The 19,178-nt window shown below is 41.6% G+C and overlaps 1 protein-coding gene across 2 annotated transcripts in view; it reads left to right on the top strand.

Moving 5' to 3' along the window:
- Positions 1-19,178, top strand: part of acad8 (acyl-CoA dehydrogenase family, member 8) — a 123,980-nt gene that overhangs the window by 75,100 nt on the left and 29,702 nt on the right. For both annotated transcript variants that reach the window (XM_072592984.1, XM_072592985.1), the window contains 2 exons: positions 11,951-12,048; positions 15,940-16,092. In XM_072592984.1, the coding sequence (XP_072449085.1) occupies positions 11,951-12,048; positions 15,940-16,092 (251 nt within the window). The remainder of the gene's footprint in view (positions 1-11,950; positions 12,049-15,939; positions 16,093-19,178) is intronic.

The raw sequence follows: 19,178 nt of genomic DNA on the forward strand, positions 1-19,178 counted from the left end.
GTCTCCATGGCATTCTGAAGATGGTGTTCATACTGTTAAACCTTGCACAATGAAGTTGTGATTTTGTCCTGCTAAAGAATTCTCATGACGAACTTCAGGTATCTCTGATCGAAGCATTCAGGCCTCAGTGGTTAGCACTGCTGCCTCACAATGCCAGGGACCTGGATTCGATTCCAGCCTCGGGCGACGGTGTGGAATTTCCACATTCTCCCCGTGTCTGCTTGGGTTTCCTCTAGTGCTCTAGTTTCCTCCCACAGTCCAAAATGTGTGGGTTAGGTGAATTGGCCATGCTAAAATTACCCATAGTGTTCAGGGATATGTAGGTTTGGTGCATTAGTCAGGAGAAATGTAGAGTAATAGGGGTAGGGGATTAGGTCTGGATGGTTTACTATTTGGAGGGTAGGTGTGGACTTGTTGCACCAAATGGCCTGTTTCCACACTGTAGGGATTCTATGATTCAATGATTTCTATGGGATAACTGATACATCATAAGCATTTTAGTCTATGTATATTGTGGTTAAGTTATTAGAATCTGTTATTAGACAGACAATGTCTATATATCTGAGTAATACCAACTGATCAGAGTAATTCAGCATGAACATTTTAAATTATTTATGGGATTATAGATGTCACCCAGTGATATGCAAGGCTATTTCAGAAAGATGTTGAGAGTCAGCTGCTTTACAGGAGAGACATGTAATCTAGAATGGGTTACTGGACATCTGTGCACCAGAATGGTTTTTATGACATTGCTAATTTATTGATAGTTTTATCATAATTGAGACTAGCTTTGTGTTTCAGATTCTTTGAATTGTATTCAGCTTCCACCAGCTGCCTTAATGCAGTATCAGCCAGTGCCCCCAGATTTGCCTGGGCTTCTGGTGGATTACTCGCGCAGTGACATTACCCACTGTGTCACCAGCTCAATGGATTTGCAAAGGTCTAATGAACATTAGTGACCTCAAAATGTGCTGATGTGGTAGATTTGGTGTACAAATCCATAGATCCCTCAGGGTGTTAGCACAGGTAGACAGGGCATTGAAGAAGGCATAGAGGATACTTGCCTTTATTAATCGAGGCGTAAAATATAGGAACAAGAAGGTCTCATTACAACTTTATAAAGCAATGGTCAGACTGATGAAATACTGTGTGCAGTGTTGTCATATTGTCAGAAGGATGTGATTGCACAGGAGAGATTCACCAGAATGTTGCCTGGGATAAAGAGTTATGAGAGAATGTATAGACTGGCTTTGTTTTCCTTGGAACAGAGGATGCACAGGAGAGGGAAGGTCTGATTAAGGTGTGTAAAATGGAGAATCATACATAGGATAGACTGTACGAATCTTTTGCTCATGGTAGAGCAGGCATAAATTTAAGATAAAAGAACAAAGAAAATTTACAGCCCAGGAACAGGCCCTTCGGCCCTCCAAGCCTGAGCCGATTCAAATGTACTGTCTAAACCTGTCGCCCAATTCCTAAGCATCTATATCCTTCTGCTCCCCACCTACTCATGCATCTGTCCAGATGCATCTTAAATGAATCTACCGTGCCTGCCTCAACTACCTCTGCTGGCAATGCATTCCAGATGCCCACTACCCTCTGTGTGAGGTACTTGCCATGTGTATCCCCCTTAAACTTTCCACCTCTCACCTTGAAAGCATGACCTCTCGTTATTGAATCCTTCATGCTGGGAAAAAGCTTGTCTCTATCCACCCTGTCTATACCCTTCATGATTTTGTAAACCTCAATCAGGTCCCCCCTCTATCTCCTTTTTTCTAATGAAAACAAACCTAATCTACTCAACCTCTCTTCATAGTTAGCACCTTCCATATCAGGCAACACCCCCGTAAACCTTCTCTGCACCCTCTCCAAAGCGTCCACATCCTTTTGGTAATGTGGCAACCAGAACTGTATACAGTATTCTAAATGCAGCCGAACCAATGTCTTGTACAATTTTAACATGACTTGCCAGCTCTTATACTCAATACCCCCATCCAATGAAGGCAAGCATACTATATGCCTTCTTGACCACTCTATCCACCTGTGCAGCAATTTTCAGGGTACAATGAACCTGCGCTCCCAGATCTCTCTGCCCGTCAGCTTTTCCCAAGGCTCTTCCATTCATTGTATAATTCGTTCTAGAATTAGTCTTGCCTAAATGCATCACCTCACATTTGTCTGGACTGAAACCCATCTGCCACTTCTCCACCCAACTCTCCAGTCTATCTATATCCTCCCGTATTCTTTGACAGTCCCTTATGCTTTCTGCTACTCCACCAATCTTTGTGTCATCTGCAAACTTGCTGATCATACCAACAGTGCCCTCTTCCAGATCATTTATGTATATTACAAACAACAGTAGCCCCAACACTGACCCCTGTGGAACACCACTGGTCACCTTTCTCCAGTTTGAGAAACTCCCTTTAACTACTACTCTCAGTCTCCTGTTGCCCCACCAGTTCTTTATCCACCTAGCTAGAACACCCTGCACACCATATGACTTCACTTTCTCCATTAGTCTACCATGGGGAACCTCATCAAACGCCTTACTAAAGTCCATGTGTATGACATCAACAGCCCTTCCTTCATCTTGGTCATCAGATGAGGAGTAAATGGTTTGAAGGGGGTCTGAGAAAAAGATATTCTCACCTAGAGGGTGGTAAAATAATGAATGCATTGTGTGAGAGGGCAATAGAGGCGTGTGGGCATGTATTTCTCAAATTTAAGAAGCAACTGAATGAGCACATAAAATGACAGTGGCGTGAGCTATGGACTAAGTGCACATAAATGGTGTGAGCGTAGTTTGATGTTTGTTGGTTGGCATAGACACGTTAGACCGAAGGGCCTGCTTCTATGTTGTATGACTCTATAGAGGAACTGCCTTATTTGGGCACTCTGAAGTCGTTTGACAATGACATGGGCAGGGATTTGGTTAGAAAATAATGAGTATGTATTCAAATTGGTAGAAAATGATCAGTAGCAACCCTGAGGAATCAACTGATGTCTCCAGATCACCATATTTAAATGTGTGGAGATATCAGTGTTGGACTGGGGTGGACAAGGTCAGAAGTCACACAACACCAGGTTTTAATCCAACAGGTTTACTGTGGAGAAGGGCATGGATACTAAATGAGTATTTTGCATCAGTGTTGGTGTGGAGAAGGACGTAGAAGATATAGAGTGTGGGGAAGTAGATGGTGACATCTTGAAAAAATGTCCATATCAGAGAGGAGGAATTGCGTAGAGGTGGATAAATCCCCAGGGGTACCCTAGAATCAGGTGTACCCTAGAACTCTGTGGGAAGCTAGAGAAGTGATTTGCTGTATCCCTTGCTGAGGTATTTGGATCATTGATCGTCACAGGTGAGGCACCGGAAGACTGGAGGTTGGCTAACGTGGTGCCAGTTTTTAAGAAAGGTGGTAAGGAAAAGTCAGAGAACCATAGATCAGTGAGCCTGACATAAGTGGTGGGCAAGTTGTTGGAAAAAATCCAACAAGATTTATGTATTTTTGGAAAGGCAAGGACTGATTAAGGATAGAAAAAAGTGAGGACTGCAGATCAGAGTTGAAAAGTGTGGCACTGGAAAAGCACAGCAGGTCAGGCAGCTGATGAAGAGCTTATGCCTGAAACATTTACTCTCCTGCTACTCGGATGCTGCCTCATTTATTGTGCTTTTCCAGTGCCACACTTTTCGACACTGATTAAGAATAGTCAACATGGCTTTGTGTGTGGGAAATCATGTCTCACTAACTTATTACTTCTTCAAAAAACTGAATCAAAGAGGATTGGTGAGGGCAGAGTGGTGGGCATGATCTATATGGACTACAGTAAGGCATTCAACAAGGTTCCTCATGGTAGACTGGCTAGCAAGGTTTGATCACACAACATACAGGGAGAACTAACCATTTGGAGACAGAACTAACTTGAAGGTAGAAGATGGAGGGTGTTGGTGGAGGGTTGCTTTTCAGAATGGAGGCCTGTGACTAGTGGTGTGCCATAAGGATCAGTGCTGGGTCAATTGCTTTTTGTCATTTAAATAAATGGTTGGGGTATGAACATGGGAGGTGTGGCAAGTAAGTTTGCATCAGATGTTGAGGGGTGACCTTACAGATGTTTATAAAATCTTGAGGGGCATGAATAGAACAAATAAACAAGGTAGGGGAGTCAGGCCAGATCAAGAGGGCATAGGTTTAGGGTGAGAGGGAAAAGATTTAAAAGGGACTTAAAGGGCAACTTTTTCACAGTAAGGGTGGTGCGTTTATGGAATTAGCTACCAGAGGAAGTGGTGAAGGCTGGTACAATTACAACATTTAAAAGGCATCTGGATGGATATTTGAATAGGAAAGGTTTAGAGGGATATGGGCCAAGTGCTGGCAAAATGGAACTAGATTAGGTTAGGATATCTGGCTGGCGTGGACGTGTTGGACCTAAGGGTCTATTTCTGTTCTATACATTTCTATGACAAGCTTTCAGAACACTGCCCCATCATCAGGTGAAGTCACCTCACCTGATGAAGGGCAGCGCTTCGAAAGCTTGTGATTTCAAATAAATCTGTTGGACTACAACCTGGTGTTGTGTGACTTCTGACCTTGACCATATTTTAAGATGCCTCAGCATGTCACCATAATTAAAAGTGACCTAGTTGAAAAAGGTGTATCCAACTTCGCTGATGCCAAACCCGTTTGCATAGTAACTAAGGAGAAGGAAATAGTATTTTTTTTGTGTTCATAAGATGAGCATGTTGTTAATTGTCTTTTAGGAGTGCAGGTAAACTGCTTTCTTGTAGTCCATTTGTTTTCCCTAAAATGTCATTAGGGAGGAAGTTTCAGGATTTTCATCTCGCAACACTGATGGAAATAGTGAAAAAGGTCTAAATCAGGATGCTGTGCAGGTGGAACAAAGGTATATGGTATACTGACTAGATTACTGGCACCATCTTGACAGTCTGTATGATTTTCATTTTGCGCTGTCGTAGCAGTCTATTAATAGGGTCCCTTGGAGGAATCATATCTATTTGCTTATTTCATGCTCAAATGAGCAGAAGCTTTCAAATGGGGATAAAAGCTTGCTTTGCCAAATTATAGAAGTCCTTCCAGCTTCATACAGATTTCAATATGCATATTTTAATCGTATTATCATTCCCACACTTCAACATTCTTCTTTTTGTGTTTTCCGCAGTCTTTGCAGGTATTATCTGTACCTATCTAAGGCTTTTGATAGCTACTAATTTTGTCAGTCCAGAAGTGTTTCTTTACGAGTTCCCATTTTGATTGTTGGTTTGCTTATATATGGCTAAACATTTAACGCTTACTTATTTAACCCCTCCAGTACCAGACTGTACGTATCCTTCTAGAGTGCCATGATTTAGAAGACGCAGCAAAGAAAATGTTGAGTGTGGTGCTGAAAAAGTACAGCAGGTCAGGCAGCATCCGAGGAGCAGGAAAATAGACATTTCGGGCCAGAGCCCTTCATCAGGAATAACCTTGGTTCAACAAGTGCATCATGTGAATGTTGGGAGGAATTAACATTTAATGTTGGGATTAGATGTCAAACAAAGGGCTGATTGATCCTGGATGGCATTGATCTTTTAAAAAGAATGTTATGAAACTGGACTCATCAAATGAGAGAACCATACTCTTTTACATTTCTGATTTGTAGATGATTGATTCAGGAAATGAGTTATCCTCTGCTAAGTTTCCAGCCTTTGATCTTTCTTCCTGGTTAAGTTTCTGGTCTGAGATCTGTGCGGAAGAAAACAAAGTAAGAAGGAATGGAGCCACATCCATTGTGGATAATTCAGTAATTGCAACATCACTGAACACAACAAAGTAGTTAGATTTTCACTTATTGAAGGTGGTCATTGTTTAATACCGGTGTGGCTTGCCTATAACGCCGAAAGTTGTTCCGGTTTTACTGCATGCAGTATATTGTTTCAGTATCTGAAGAGCTGTAAATTATACAGGACCTGCAGTCATTAGCAAACATCTCCACTTGTGAAGGGGAGATGATTGAGAAAAGGTGTGTAATTTATATACATTATTTGTAAAGTTTGGATTTCAAAGTTGTGGCAAATTATTTTGCTTACTTTTGTAAGGGGTTTAAATAAGCTTAGCCGGACAATCCTTTTATAGTGGTCTATTCTGATATGAATCAGAGAGCAGTTGATGATTAACCTCTGGAGTGCAAATGGAAGGTTGATACTTTGGGTTTTATGGCAGGGAGAGCAAACATTGAAAGACATTAGCTTAAAATGATCGAGGAATAAGTTTAGTTTAGAAATTGTAGAGATTGAACACTTTCAGTGTAGTTCCAGAGAAGACCTAACTAGACCAGAGGCAAATATTGTTTCACTACTGTGAAGGAGTAGAGGACTATTCAGAGAAAGTACAATTATCTTGGGGTGAATGTTTCAATGGTGAAACCTTCAGATAGCAGCTTTTGCTTGGAAATTGACAGATTAGTCAAATACTGATAAAATCTAAGGTTTCCTTGTTGTGAGTATTCATCTTAGACAACATCACAGTTCACACTAGAAAGCCAAGGAGAAACAGTTGTGTTAAACTTAGACTTGATACAGAGGGGTCATTTTAAAAAAAATTTGAATGCGAGTTTGTTTTCCTGTGCGTTTTGAGACCTTTCAAACTGCATTCTATATCTAGGTGGCTTTTTTTTTCTTTTATGCAATAAACTTACATACTATTGTTCAAGAGATTCTGCACTCTATATTTCAGTGAATGACCACCAAATTTTCAACTGTGATATTTGAGGACTGTGCTGTTCCCGTGACACACCCCATGACCTTACCATTGAGTGTAGAAGTCCTGCCTTGATTTGCTTTCCCAAAATGCAGCACCTCGCACTTATCATGGAGTACAGAGAGAGCTAGCCATTTGGATACAGAACTGGTTCAAAGGTAGAAGACAGAAGGTGGTGGTGGAGGGTTGTCTTTCAGACTGGAGGCCTGTGACCAGTGGAGTGCCACAAGGATCGGTGCTGGATCCTCTACTTTTTGTCATTTGCATAAATGATTTGGATGCGAGCATAAGAGATATATTTAGTAAATTTGCAGATTACACCAACATTGGAGGTGTAGTGGACAGCAAAGAGGGTTACCTCAGATTACAGCGGGATCTGGACCAGATGGGCCAGTGGGCTGAGAAGTGGCAGATGGAGTTTAATTCAGATAAATGTGAGGTGCTGCATTTTGGGAAAGCAAATCTTAGCAGGACTTATACACTTAATGGTAAGGTCCTAGGGAGTACTGCTGAACAAAGAGACCTTGGAGTGCAGGTTCACAGCTCCTTGAAAGTGGAGTCGCAGGTAGATAGGATAGTGAAGAAGGCGTTTGGTATGCTTTCCTTTATTGGTCAGAGTATTGAGTACAGGAGTTGGGAGGTCATGTTGCGGCTGTACAGGACATTGGTTAGGCCACTATTGGAATATTGCATGCAATTCTGGTCTCCTTCCTATCGGAAAGATGTTGTGAAACTTGAAAGGGTTCAGAAAAGATTTAAAAGGATGTTGCCAGGGTTGGAGGACCTGAGCTACAGGGAGAGTCTGAACAGGCTGGGGCTGTTTTCCCTGGAGCGTTGGAGGCTGAGGTTTACAAAATTGAGGGGCATAGATAGGATAAATAGACAAAGTCTTTTCCCTGGGGTCGAGGAGTCCAGAACTAGAGGGCATAGGTTTAGGGTGAGAGGAGAAAGATATAAAAGAGACCTAAGGGCAACTTTTTCACGCAGACGGTGGTATGTGTATGGAATGAGCTGCCAAAGGAAGTGGTGGAGGCTGGTACAATTGCAACATTTAAGAGGCATTTGGATGGGTATATGAATAGGAAGGTTTAGAGGGATATGGGTCGGGTGCTGGCAGGTGGGACTAGATTGGGATGGGATATCTGGTCGGCATGGATGGGTTGGACTGAAAGGTCTGTTTCCATGCTGTACATCTCTATGACTCTATCTGGAGCTGAATGGCCCTGGTGGAATACAGACTAAGGATTAGTGAGCAGTTATAATTGAATAAGTGCTTCTTGATAGCACTAACACCTAAATAATTTCTAATCAACAGTTCAGAAATGCTATCACATGCTTCTGGAGCAGCTGAGACCTGAACTTGGGCTCCCTTGTTTAGAAGTAGGGACGCTATCACTATGCTACAAGAACCTTATTTGCTGACACCTCTTATTTTGTTGAAGATTGGCAGCAGGCTTGTGAAGTAATTGGTCAAATTGGATTTTTCTTGGTTTTTATGCAATTTTGTGATGTTAGTAAATGTGTAAGTGTGAGATGGAGTTCAATTTGGTAAAGTGTGGAGTTATCCTCTGCGCATAAAACTGTGAAGTTATCATAGCTGTACCAAATCAAAAGGTTGCCCTCTCAAAGAGATGACTGACAGTAGTCTAACCTAAGCATTGCTGTATCTCAGGCAAGGGGAAGAGGCTAAGGAGAGTCTTTCATGGTAACCTCAGCTGGTGAGGGAAATGAATCTAAGGTGCTGGCATCAATCTGCACTGCATCCAGCCATCCAGCTAACTAAACTTTAGAGAGTAGTAGGGGTGTGGAACAGTCTGCCTGCAGCAGTAGGTGACTTGCCAATATTAAGAGCACTTAAATGGTCATTGGATAGACATATGGATGAAAATGGAATAGTATAGGTTAGATGGGCTTCAGTTTGGTTTCACAGATTGGTGCAACAAGGGGCTGTACTGTGCTGTCATATTCTAATTAACCAATATATTCTAAGTAATGAGGGACTTGAAACTGTGGAAGAGCTGGGAGATATTGGAATCCAAATATAGAATTGATTTAGAGCTGGTGGGAATGTTTAAAAACAATTTAAAAGATTAATTATTTAAGGTGCTGTTATATGTAATGTAAATGTTATTTGCAGTTATACAAAGTTTTGGTTGACTCCATTTAGAGTGGTATCTTTTGTTCTTTGTATTACATCTAAGGAAAGATATATTGACCTTGGAGGGGGTGCAGTGCAGATTCACCAGACTGATACTGTATATTAAGAATTATATTATGGAGGGGAGGCAATGGCTCGGTGGTTTTAGTGTCATTACCACTAGACTATTAATCCAAAAACTTGATAAATGTCCTGGGGACCTGGGTTCAAATCTCACCATGGCAGGTGGTGGAATTTGAATTCAGTTTAAAAAAATGGAATTAAGAATCTATGAATGACCTTGAAATATTGTTGATTTGTTGGAAAAATCCATCTGGCTCAGGGAAGGTAATCTGCCATCCTCACCTCATCTGGCCTACATGTGATTCCAGAGTCATAGCAATGTGACTAACTCTCAAATAGCCTAGAAAGCCAATCAGTTGGATCAATTGCTACAAAGACTTGACCGAGAAATGAAATTGGACTGACCACCTGTTAAAGACCTAAGCACTGGAGAAGGTAATAGCAGAAACAGTCCTGTCGACTCTGCAAAGTCCTCCTTAATAACACATGGGGGCTAGTGCAAAATTGGGAGAACTGCCTCACAGACAAGTTAAGCAACAGCCTGATGTTGATAATATTCTCCGAATCATACCTTTCAGACGATGGCCCAGACACCGCCATCACCATCCTGGATATGTCTAGTACAACTGACATGACAGGTCCAGGAGAGGAGGTAGCACTGCTGTATACGGTCAAGGGGTAGTTGTCCTAAGAGTCCTCAACATTAACTCCAAACCTCATGAAGTCTCATGACTTCAGATTAAACATGGGCAAGAAATGTTCTACTGGTTAGAAAGTACTGTCCTTCCTCAGCTGATGAATCAGTACTCCTTCATCTTGAACCACCCTTGAAGGAAGCACAAAAGGTAGCAAGAGTATGACTGATTCCCCACTCAGAGTATCTCAGCGTCCAGCACCACAAATGGGTTGACAGCAGCACTACCGATTGAGCTATCAGGTCTTAAAGGGACAAGGTCTGCAGCCAGTGGTGAAGGAGCCAACGAGAGGGAAACAAATACTTGATCCTTGTCAATCTGCCATCTGCAAGTGCATCTGACCATGACCAGATCAATAAGAGTGTACACCACCTAATTCGTGTGGAGACAATGTCCTGTTTTCACATTGTGAACACCCTACTTTGTGTTGTGTCACTGCCACCATGCTAGACTTTGAAGAGGTATAGAAACTCAAGAATGGGCACCTATGAGGAGCTGTAGGCCATCAACAGCAGTAGAACTGAATACAACATAATCTGAAACCTTGCCTATCCCCACTCAACCATTACCATCAAGCCTAGTTCAATGCAGAGTGCTGGAGGACATGCCAGGGGTAACACCAGTTATACTTAAAAATGAGGTGTCAACCTGGTGAAGTAACAATACAGGCCTACTTGCCTCGATCAGCCTTGGGAAGTGCAGGGTCACAGGGAAAAGGTAGGAGCATGAGTCTGGGTGGTTTGCTCTCTAGAGAGAGTGTGGACTTGTTGGGCCAAATGGCCTGTTTCCACACTGTAGGGATTCTATGTTCTTAACACCCAAGAAACCTGACACATACTAGAATAAGGCTGCCTGCCTGAACTGACCACATCCACACCCTCCACTGCTGGCAGTCAGTAGCAGCAGAGTGTGCTCTCATTCCTCTGCTCTGCAGTGTATCTTGTAGATAGTATGCACTGCTGCTAGTGAGCGCTGGTGGTGGAGGGAGTGGATGCTTGTGGATATTGTGCCAATCAAGTGGGCTGCTATGTCCTGAATGGTGTCAAGCTTCTTGATTGTTGTTAGGGCTGCACTCATCCAGGCAAGTGGGGAGTATTCCATCACACTCCGGACTTGTGCCAGTCGGACAGGCTTTGAGGTGTCAGGAGGTGAGTTACTCGCCACAGTATTCGTATCTTCTGACTTGGTTTTGTAGCCACTGTGTTTGTGTGGTGAGTCCAGTTGAGTTTCTGGTCAATTTTGACCCCCCTCCCCCTCAATGACATTTATTCATGATGGTCATAGCCTGATATTTGTGTGGTGTGGATGTTGCTTGCCACTTGTCAACCCAAGCCTGGATTTTGTAGCATTTGACCATAGACTGCTTCACTATCAGAGGAGTAATGAACGGTACTGAATGTTGTCCAGTCATTGAACATCCTCACTTCTGACCTTATTATGGGGGGAAGGTCATCGATGAAGCAGCTGAAGATGGTTGGTTTGGGGACCTACCCTGAGGACCTGCGGTAGAGATGTCCTGGAACTGAGATGATCGACCTGCAGCAACCACAACCATCTTTCTATGTGTCAGGTATGACTCCAGCCATCGAAGAATTTGCCCCCGGTGCTCTTCGATTCACCGGTTCAAGAAGGCAACTCACCCCCACCTTCTGAAGGGCAACTAGGCACTGACAATAAATGTGAGCCAGCCAGCGAATGCCTAGGTCCAACAAGTGAATAAAAAAAACCATTCAGGCGACACAAACTAAATTGAGTGATGACAGTATTTATTTGAGGTCCTCAATAATAATCAAATCTTTAATAAGAAAACCTACCAAAAAGCTATATCTTCTGGTAGATGAGTCCATGCTCAAGTGATGGAAACCTAAAGGTAGAGCTTATGGCATTCAGCTTATGGTCAGGAAGCACTTCTTCTCATTAAGGATAGTTAAAAATCTTCTGAATCCTGAGAATCCTTCGGAATGGCTGTGTATGCAGAGTGTGTAGGGTGGTCAGTTGAAAATTCCAGAAGTTAAATTGATGACTTTTTTATTAGCAAGTGTGCAAAAGGAGACAGAGTGAAGTCAAGTGAATTGATTTAAGATTCAAGTTAACTTAAGCCATTTAACTAGAGGAATGAGTTTTAACAACTGAATGGCTTGCTCCATATCCTATGTTTCTAGGCCCAGTGAGTGATTTTTGCATGCCTTATTCCCAGGTCCACTGACTCTGTGTCTCTGCATTCCAGAATTTAAGCTTTCCTGTTTCTAACCTCATCCACGCATTTGTGATTTCTGCAGCTTCGTGCTCATTAGGTGCTGCATATGCCTCCATTCTCTTGACTCAAGATTATCTCAAAGTGCGCAAACAGTTTGGGAAACCTCTTGCCAGCAGTCAGGTATGAAAGACTTTGTAGTTCTTTGAGTGTTCTGTTTGAGTGTGGAGTACAATCATTTGGTACTATTTTAAAGTTGCTCAGGTGGAGTAATCCCATCTCTAATGGAACAACATTGGATTGAAAATGACGTTCAGAATGTAGCTTGTACTGAAGGAAATGCAGTGTAGCTGCCACATTAGCTCATTAGAGCCAAGTGACATCATGCAAAGTAAATTAGGAAGAACAGTAGTGATTAAACAGACTCTCCATTTCCTTGACTATCTCCAATACTACACAGAAGAGGGCTGAAGGAGGAGCCACTTCAGAATTGAATGGAATAAGGACTGTTTGCAGAACCTCGTGTGGAGTATCCTAATTACATCAGTTTAAAATCAATTCAATTAAACCACAGTATTTCTGTTACGTTTTGTCAATAAATATATTGTCAATTGCTGAAACTCTAGTTCTGTCAAAAGGAGAAAGAAGAAATTGTAAGAGTTAAGTTGAGTGAACCCTGACCTGTGTGATGATTCAGTGTGAAAGCACCTGGTAGGTTAAACAGACAAGCTATCTGCTGTGAATGTTAATAAGATTGTCATGGAATCCCTACAATGTGGAAGCAGGCCATTTGGCCCATCGAGTCCATATCAATACTCTGACAAGCATCCCACCCAGATCCACCCCCTTAGCCTATCCATGTAACGTCGCATTTCCCATGGTTAATCCACCTACCCTACACATTCCTGGACACTATGGGCAATTTAGCATGGTCAATCTACCTAACATGCACATCTTTGGACTCTGGGAGGAAATGTATGCAGACACAGTGAAAATATGCAAACGCCACACAGACAGTCATCCAAGGCTGGAATTGAACCGGGGTCCCTGGAGCTGTGAGGCAGCAATGTTAACCACTGAGCCACTATGCTGCCATTTGTCCTGAGAACTACCCAGAGGCTTGAAGGTGGAAATTCTCAGCACACCAGCTGGGGATTTCAAATTTGGTTAATTAAGTTAATTGTATACATGTGGTATAAAAGCTTTTTGTCCGTAATGATGACCATGAAGTAACTGAGTTGTCTTAAAAAGCATTAGGTTCACTAGTAAGCTTTCCTGATATGTGTGTTATATACGTATTGAGCATCTTGTTTGGCACTCCAGTGCACAATTAGAAGTCAACCCATATATTATATATAAATGAGTTGACTTATAATTGCTCACTGGAGTGTCAAGCAAGATGCTCAACTGTCATTAATAAGAGATGATCTAACTGAAGCTTATAGGTTGATGTAATAGTGGGCGTAGAGGTGTGTGATAGCATCTGTGAATGGGTTGATTGGATAAAAAGATTGAAACAACTCCAATTCATGGGAGGCTTGACAGGATGGATGTGGAGGGGATGTTTTCTCTTGGCAAATCCAGAACCAGAGGACAAAATCTCAGAATAAGGTGTGTGAGATTTAAGACCGCGATGAAGAGAATTTCTTTTCTCTGACAGGGTGAGAGAAAGAAACCTATGGAATTCTTTTACTGGAGAGAGCTGTCAAGGTTTCATCATTAAATATATTCAAACACAGATTTTTAATCATGGAAATCAAGGGTTATGGGAAAAAGGCAGCAAAGTGGAATTGAGGATTATCCGAGTAGCCATGATCTCGTTGCATGGCGCAGCACACTCTGAGCTGAATGACCTCCTTTTGCTCTTGCAACCTAAAGTCTTGTACCAAACTACTGTCAATTCACATTGCAGCTGTATAATGCTCTGGTGCGGCCATACTTGGAGTATTGCATACAGTTCTGGTCGCCACATTATAGGAAGGATGTGGAATCATTGGAGAAGGTATAGAGGAGTTTTACCAGGATGTTGCTTGGTACGGAGGGAAGGTCTTTGAGGAAAGCCTGAGGGACTTGAGGCTGTTTTCATTAGATAGAGAAGAAGGCTAAGAGGTGACTTAGAGGCATACAAGGTGATCAGAGGGTTAGATGGGGTGAACAGTGAGAACCTTTTTCCTTGGATAGTGATATCTAGCACAAGGGGATATAGCTTTCAATTGAGGGATGATAGATACAGGACAGATGCCAGAGGTAGGTTCTCTACTCAGAGTAGTAAGGGAATAGAATGCCCTGCCTGCAACAGTAGTTGCTTGCCAAAATTAATGGCATTTAAATGGTCATCAGATAAACATATGGACGATAATGGAATAGTGTAGGTTAGATGGCTTTAGATTGGTTTCACAGGTTGGTGCAACATTGAGGGCTGAAGGGCCTGTACTGTGCTATAATGTTCTATGTTCAACAAGCTAAATAAGAATAAAATTGAGTTGGCAGTGTCCACCTGAGCATATATTGTGACAAATGCTCAGTCAGTCCTGTAACGTCTTGCTCACTATTATCCGGGTACGTGGGTCAGATTTGGGAGAGTTCTCCCTCTACTGATGGCATATTATAGCTGCATTTTATGCCATTTACGAGGTGCACTACAGCAACTTACCAAGCCTCGTTGAACAACCCATCATCTCAACCATTTGGAAAGGTAAAAGTAGCAAGTGTACAGGAACATATAACCTGAAAGTTCCCCTGGTTCACACACGATCCTGACTTGAAAGTGTACCACTGTTTCTTCAGTTTTCCATGGTTTCAACTATGGAACTTTATTTCTCACAGCATTGTGGTGTATCTGCATCAGGTTGATGACTGGCCAACTGTTCCAGAGACATGAATCACATTTCATCTATTAGCTGGGGAATATTTTAGTGACAGTAATTTGAGGGAAAATATTACCTTTGTTTTAAAGGCAAATTGTGTTTGATTAACTTAATATGAATCCTTTGGTGCAGTTGCTTTGAGCGTTGCTGAGGGTAATGCAATTAAGTTGTGCACAGAAACTTTGTAAAGACATTTGATGATAATACCATGCAATAAGCATGTTTGCAAAACAGAGTTTCATTGATTTAAAGAGATGGTGACAACGTGTATATAAATTAGCTAGGTAGAGAAAACTGAAACCGATGATGAACATTTGTTTCTCAGAAGTTGACGCGTTACCGTAGGGTCAATACTAGGATTGGTGCTTTTTGCTTATGTAGAACATAATTCTGAAGTTTGCAGATGACATGAAACTTAGAAATGCATAAAGTAATGGAAGTTAATAATAACTTTCATGACATATGTTATGAAGTGGGCAAACATAGCAGATCTGTTAAAAATCACACAATACCAGATTATAGTCAGGTTTAATTGGAAGCGCTAGCTTTCGGAGCAGCGTTCCTTCATCAGGTGGTTGTGACAACCACCTGATGAAGGAGCATCACTCCGAAAGCTAATGCTTCTAATTAAACCTATTGGACTATAACCTGATTTTGTGTGATTTTTAACTTTGTACACCCCAGTCCAACACCGGCATCTCCAAATCATAGCAGATCTGACTTAACATTTCACACTGATCTGTGCTGTGTTTTGGTCGGAAGAGTAGAGGCAAATGTAAACTAAATGGTTATAATTTTAAAATAGTAAGCAGGAATGGTATGACTAAAAAAGCTGGAATTGTTGGCCTTGGAACAGAGAAGATTAAGGAGAGATTTGATGTAGAATTATTCAAAACAAAGAAATATCTAAACGGAATAAGATAAACTATTCCCAGTGACAGACTCAAAATTAATATAATTAGCAGAAAAAAAACAGAAATATGAAGAAATAATGATTAGATTGTACTGTGCGTGAGCTGGCAGAAGTTAATTTCAATGGTGACCAACAAAAAGGACTTGGATAAATGGCCCCTTGGAGAACAGAAAGTTGCTCATCATTTGGCTGTGAAATGCCCTTGGAACTTAATTGAAAGCACAGTTTGTAAGAATTTTTTTAGTTCATGGTCTGATTGCATTGTTGTTCACTTTTGTTGCATTTCTCTTGCAGTACCTGCAGTTTAAACTGGCTGAAATGGCGACTGGACTGGTAGCAGCTCGTTTGTTGGTGCGTAATGCTGCTGCAGCTCTCCAGGAAGGTCGACAGGATGCAGTAGCCCTGTGTGCGATGGCCAAACTCTTTGCAACTGATGAATGTTTTACAGTAAGTATCTAGTATCCTGTCAGCTCTTCCAGTCTTAGTGAAAAAAAGAACAAAGGATTAAACGCGGTTCTAGCTGGACATAAAAGTGGCATCAAGGCCTCAGCACTGCAGCACCAGTCTTTGATCATTTCATGTTCTAGAGAAGTATTTAAACTTCTGAAGGAAATAAAAACCAAAAAAAACTGTACATGTTGTAAATCAGAAAAAAAAATAGAAATTGCTGGAAAAGCTCAGCTGGTCTGGCAGCTTCTGTGAAGAAAATCAGAGTTAACGTTTCAGGTTGAGTGACCTCCTGTCCTAAAGAACGGTCACTCGACCCGAAACGTTAACCCTGATTTCTCTCTACAAATGCTGCCAGACCTGCTGAGCTTTTCCAGCAAGTTCTGTTTTTGTTTCAAAATTTCTGAAAGGTTCACTAAGATGAGTAGCAAAGGATTAACATTGCTTTCTGATGCTGTTATTAATTTGAAATGAGAATTGAGAGTGAGGATAGAGAGTTTAGGAAAAATGCTAAAATCTGTTGGAACTTGAAATAGAATAGGGAAAACAAACTGTGTGATAGGGAGTACTGGAGGTAAAGACCATACTGTATTTTAAAGAAAAATGAGATAACTAAATAAAAGTAAATTATCAGACTACGGGAGAACAATGTGCAGTAGCATTTAATTTTGGATTACCAAAGTAAGAGTGCCGTAATAATGTGCTATCTCCAGTACTGTGAACCTGTCGATTCATTTCATTATATAAAGTAATTCATCAGATTTTGGGGGAGCTCAATCCAGTTAGCTCACAGCAGAAGTGGTGAGCCATCATCTTGCAATGCTGTAATCCATACAATAAAGGTATATCTACAGTGTTAGGTAGGATACTCCAGGATTTTGTCGCAATTTAACTGGAAGAATATGCCAAAGATCATAGAGTCATTCAGCATAGAAGTATTCTGCCCACCATATCTATGCTGACTAACAAACATTAAATGATGCTAATCTCATTTACCTGCCCTAATGCTTCTCAGTGCTTGTCTGGATGCTTCTTAAATGTGAGACTACCTGCCTCCAGCACATCTCTGACAGTGTGTTCTATGTTTCTACCATCTTGGTGAAAATAATTTTCTTCTGATCCCTTTTATCCTCACCTTAAACATATGCCATCTGGTCTTAGACACATTTGCCATGGGAAAAGGTTCTAATGAGAAATAATGGGAAAAGGTACTATTTATGCCTCTTATAATTTTGTCTGAGATCAATCCTTAGCCACCTCTGCACCAGGGAAAACGATCCCAGCCTATTCAGTCTCTCATGATAACTGTCCATCCCAGGCAACTTCCTGGAGAATCTCCTCCATACCCTCTCCAGTGCAGTCACATACTTCCGATAATGTGGCAATCAGGACGGCACGCAATATTCCATCTGTGGCCTAATCAATGTTCTATAAAGTTGTGACAAGGTTTCTCCGTTCCTATATTCTACAGCCCAGCTAATGGAGGCAAGCATTCCATTTGCTGCCTTCACTACCTTGTCTACCAGTGCTGACTACTTTAGTGATCTTTTCCACCATTATTCAGTCCTCACTACTCCATAACAAGCTACAATTCAACCCTTCTCTTATTGGAGTTCCCAAAACGTATCACCTCATACTTATTGGGATGAGATTCCTTCTGCCGTTACTTTATGCAGTTTACCAATATCAGACTGTAGCTTGAGACCATTCTCCTCACTGTCAACAACACCATGAATTTTCACATCATCTGCAATCTTATTAATTATATTTTCCACATCCAAGTCATTAACGTACATAACAACCAGCATTGATCCCTAGACTGCTGGTCACAGGCTTCCAGTCACCAAAATAACTCCCCACCAACACCTTTTGGCTCCTATTTACAAATCAATTTTGGATCCAGTTTGCCAATTCGCCTTGGATTCCTTTTGGGACCTTGTCAAACACCTTATTGAAGTTATATTAAAAAAAATCACCTGCTCTATCCTCATCAATATTCATAGTCATCTTTTCAAAAAAACTCAAATTAGTCAAACAGAATCTCGCTCTAATGCATCCACGCTGACTACATCGCTGCATTTTCGAAGTGTTGGTTTATTCTGTCCCTCAGAATTTTTTTCAAATAATTTTTCTACCATTGACATTGTATGAACTGACCTATCTCTACTGTCCTTCTTGAACAAAACAACACATACTGTTCTCCATTCATCTAGCACTTCACCTGTGGCGAGTAATGTATAAAATGTCTCTGCCAGGGCCCCAGCAATCTTCAGCCTTATCTTCCATAGCAGCCTGTGACATTTATTATCAGGCCTTGGGAATTTATGCATCTTTATGCCTGCTAAAACATCTAGTCTTAATCTTAACATGATTTCAAACTCACCACCCCAACTCACCACCCCAACTGAAGTCTCCAGCTATCATGTCTTTCTCCTTTGTGAATATCAATGAGAAATATTTATTTAAGACCTCACCTACATCCTCACCTCACCTGCACAGACTGGCCCTTTAGTTTCTAATAGGCCCCACTCTCTTCCTGGTAATCCTGTTGCTCTCCTAGTTTCTTTTTTAAGTACCCCAACCCATACACACTCTGTACTCCTGAAGGGCATCCCTGTTTTTCTCTTTATCAAGATCTCATTATCCCCTGGCACCCAGGGTTCCCTGGATTTGCTGCCCTTGCCCTTTACTCTTAAAGGGGCATAGTGGCCCTGAATCTCACGTTGCTCCTTTTAAAATACTCCCATTTTCCAAATGTGAACTTAACTGCAAACAGTTGTTCTATATTTGCCAGGTCCTGTCTAATGATATTGAAATAGCCCTTCCCCCAATTTAGACACTTCATTTCTGCACTGTCCTTATCCTTTCCCACAATGACTTTGTATGGCTGCTATCCTCAAATGTTTGTCCACTGACACTTCAACCAGTTAACTGGTTTCATTTCCTAGAAATAGATCTAACACTGTCCCATCTGTGATAGAACTACATTTCCACAAGCTGTCACAAAATGCATAAAATGGGGGCGGCGTGGTGGCTCAGTGGTTAGCACAGCTGCCTCACAGCACCAGGGAGCCAGGTTCTATTCT

This window comes from Chiloscyllium punctatum, chromosome 23 (assembly GCF_047496795.1).
Source record: "Chiloscyllium punctatum isolate Juve2018m chromosome 23, sChiPun1.3, whole genome shotgun sequence".
In the NCBI taxonomy this organism is placed as follows: domain Eukaryota; kingdom Metazoa; phylum Chordata; class Chondrichthyes; order Orectolobiformes; family Hemiscylliidae; genus Chiloscyllium; species Chiloscyllium punctatum.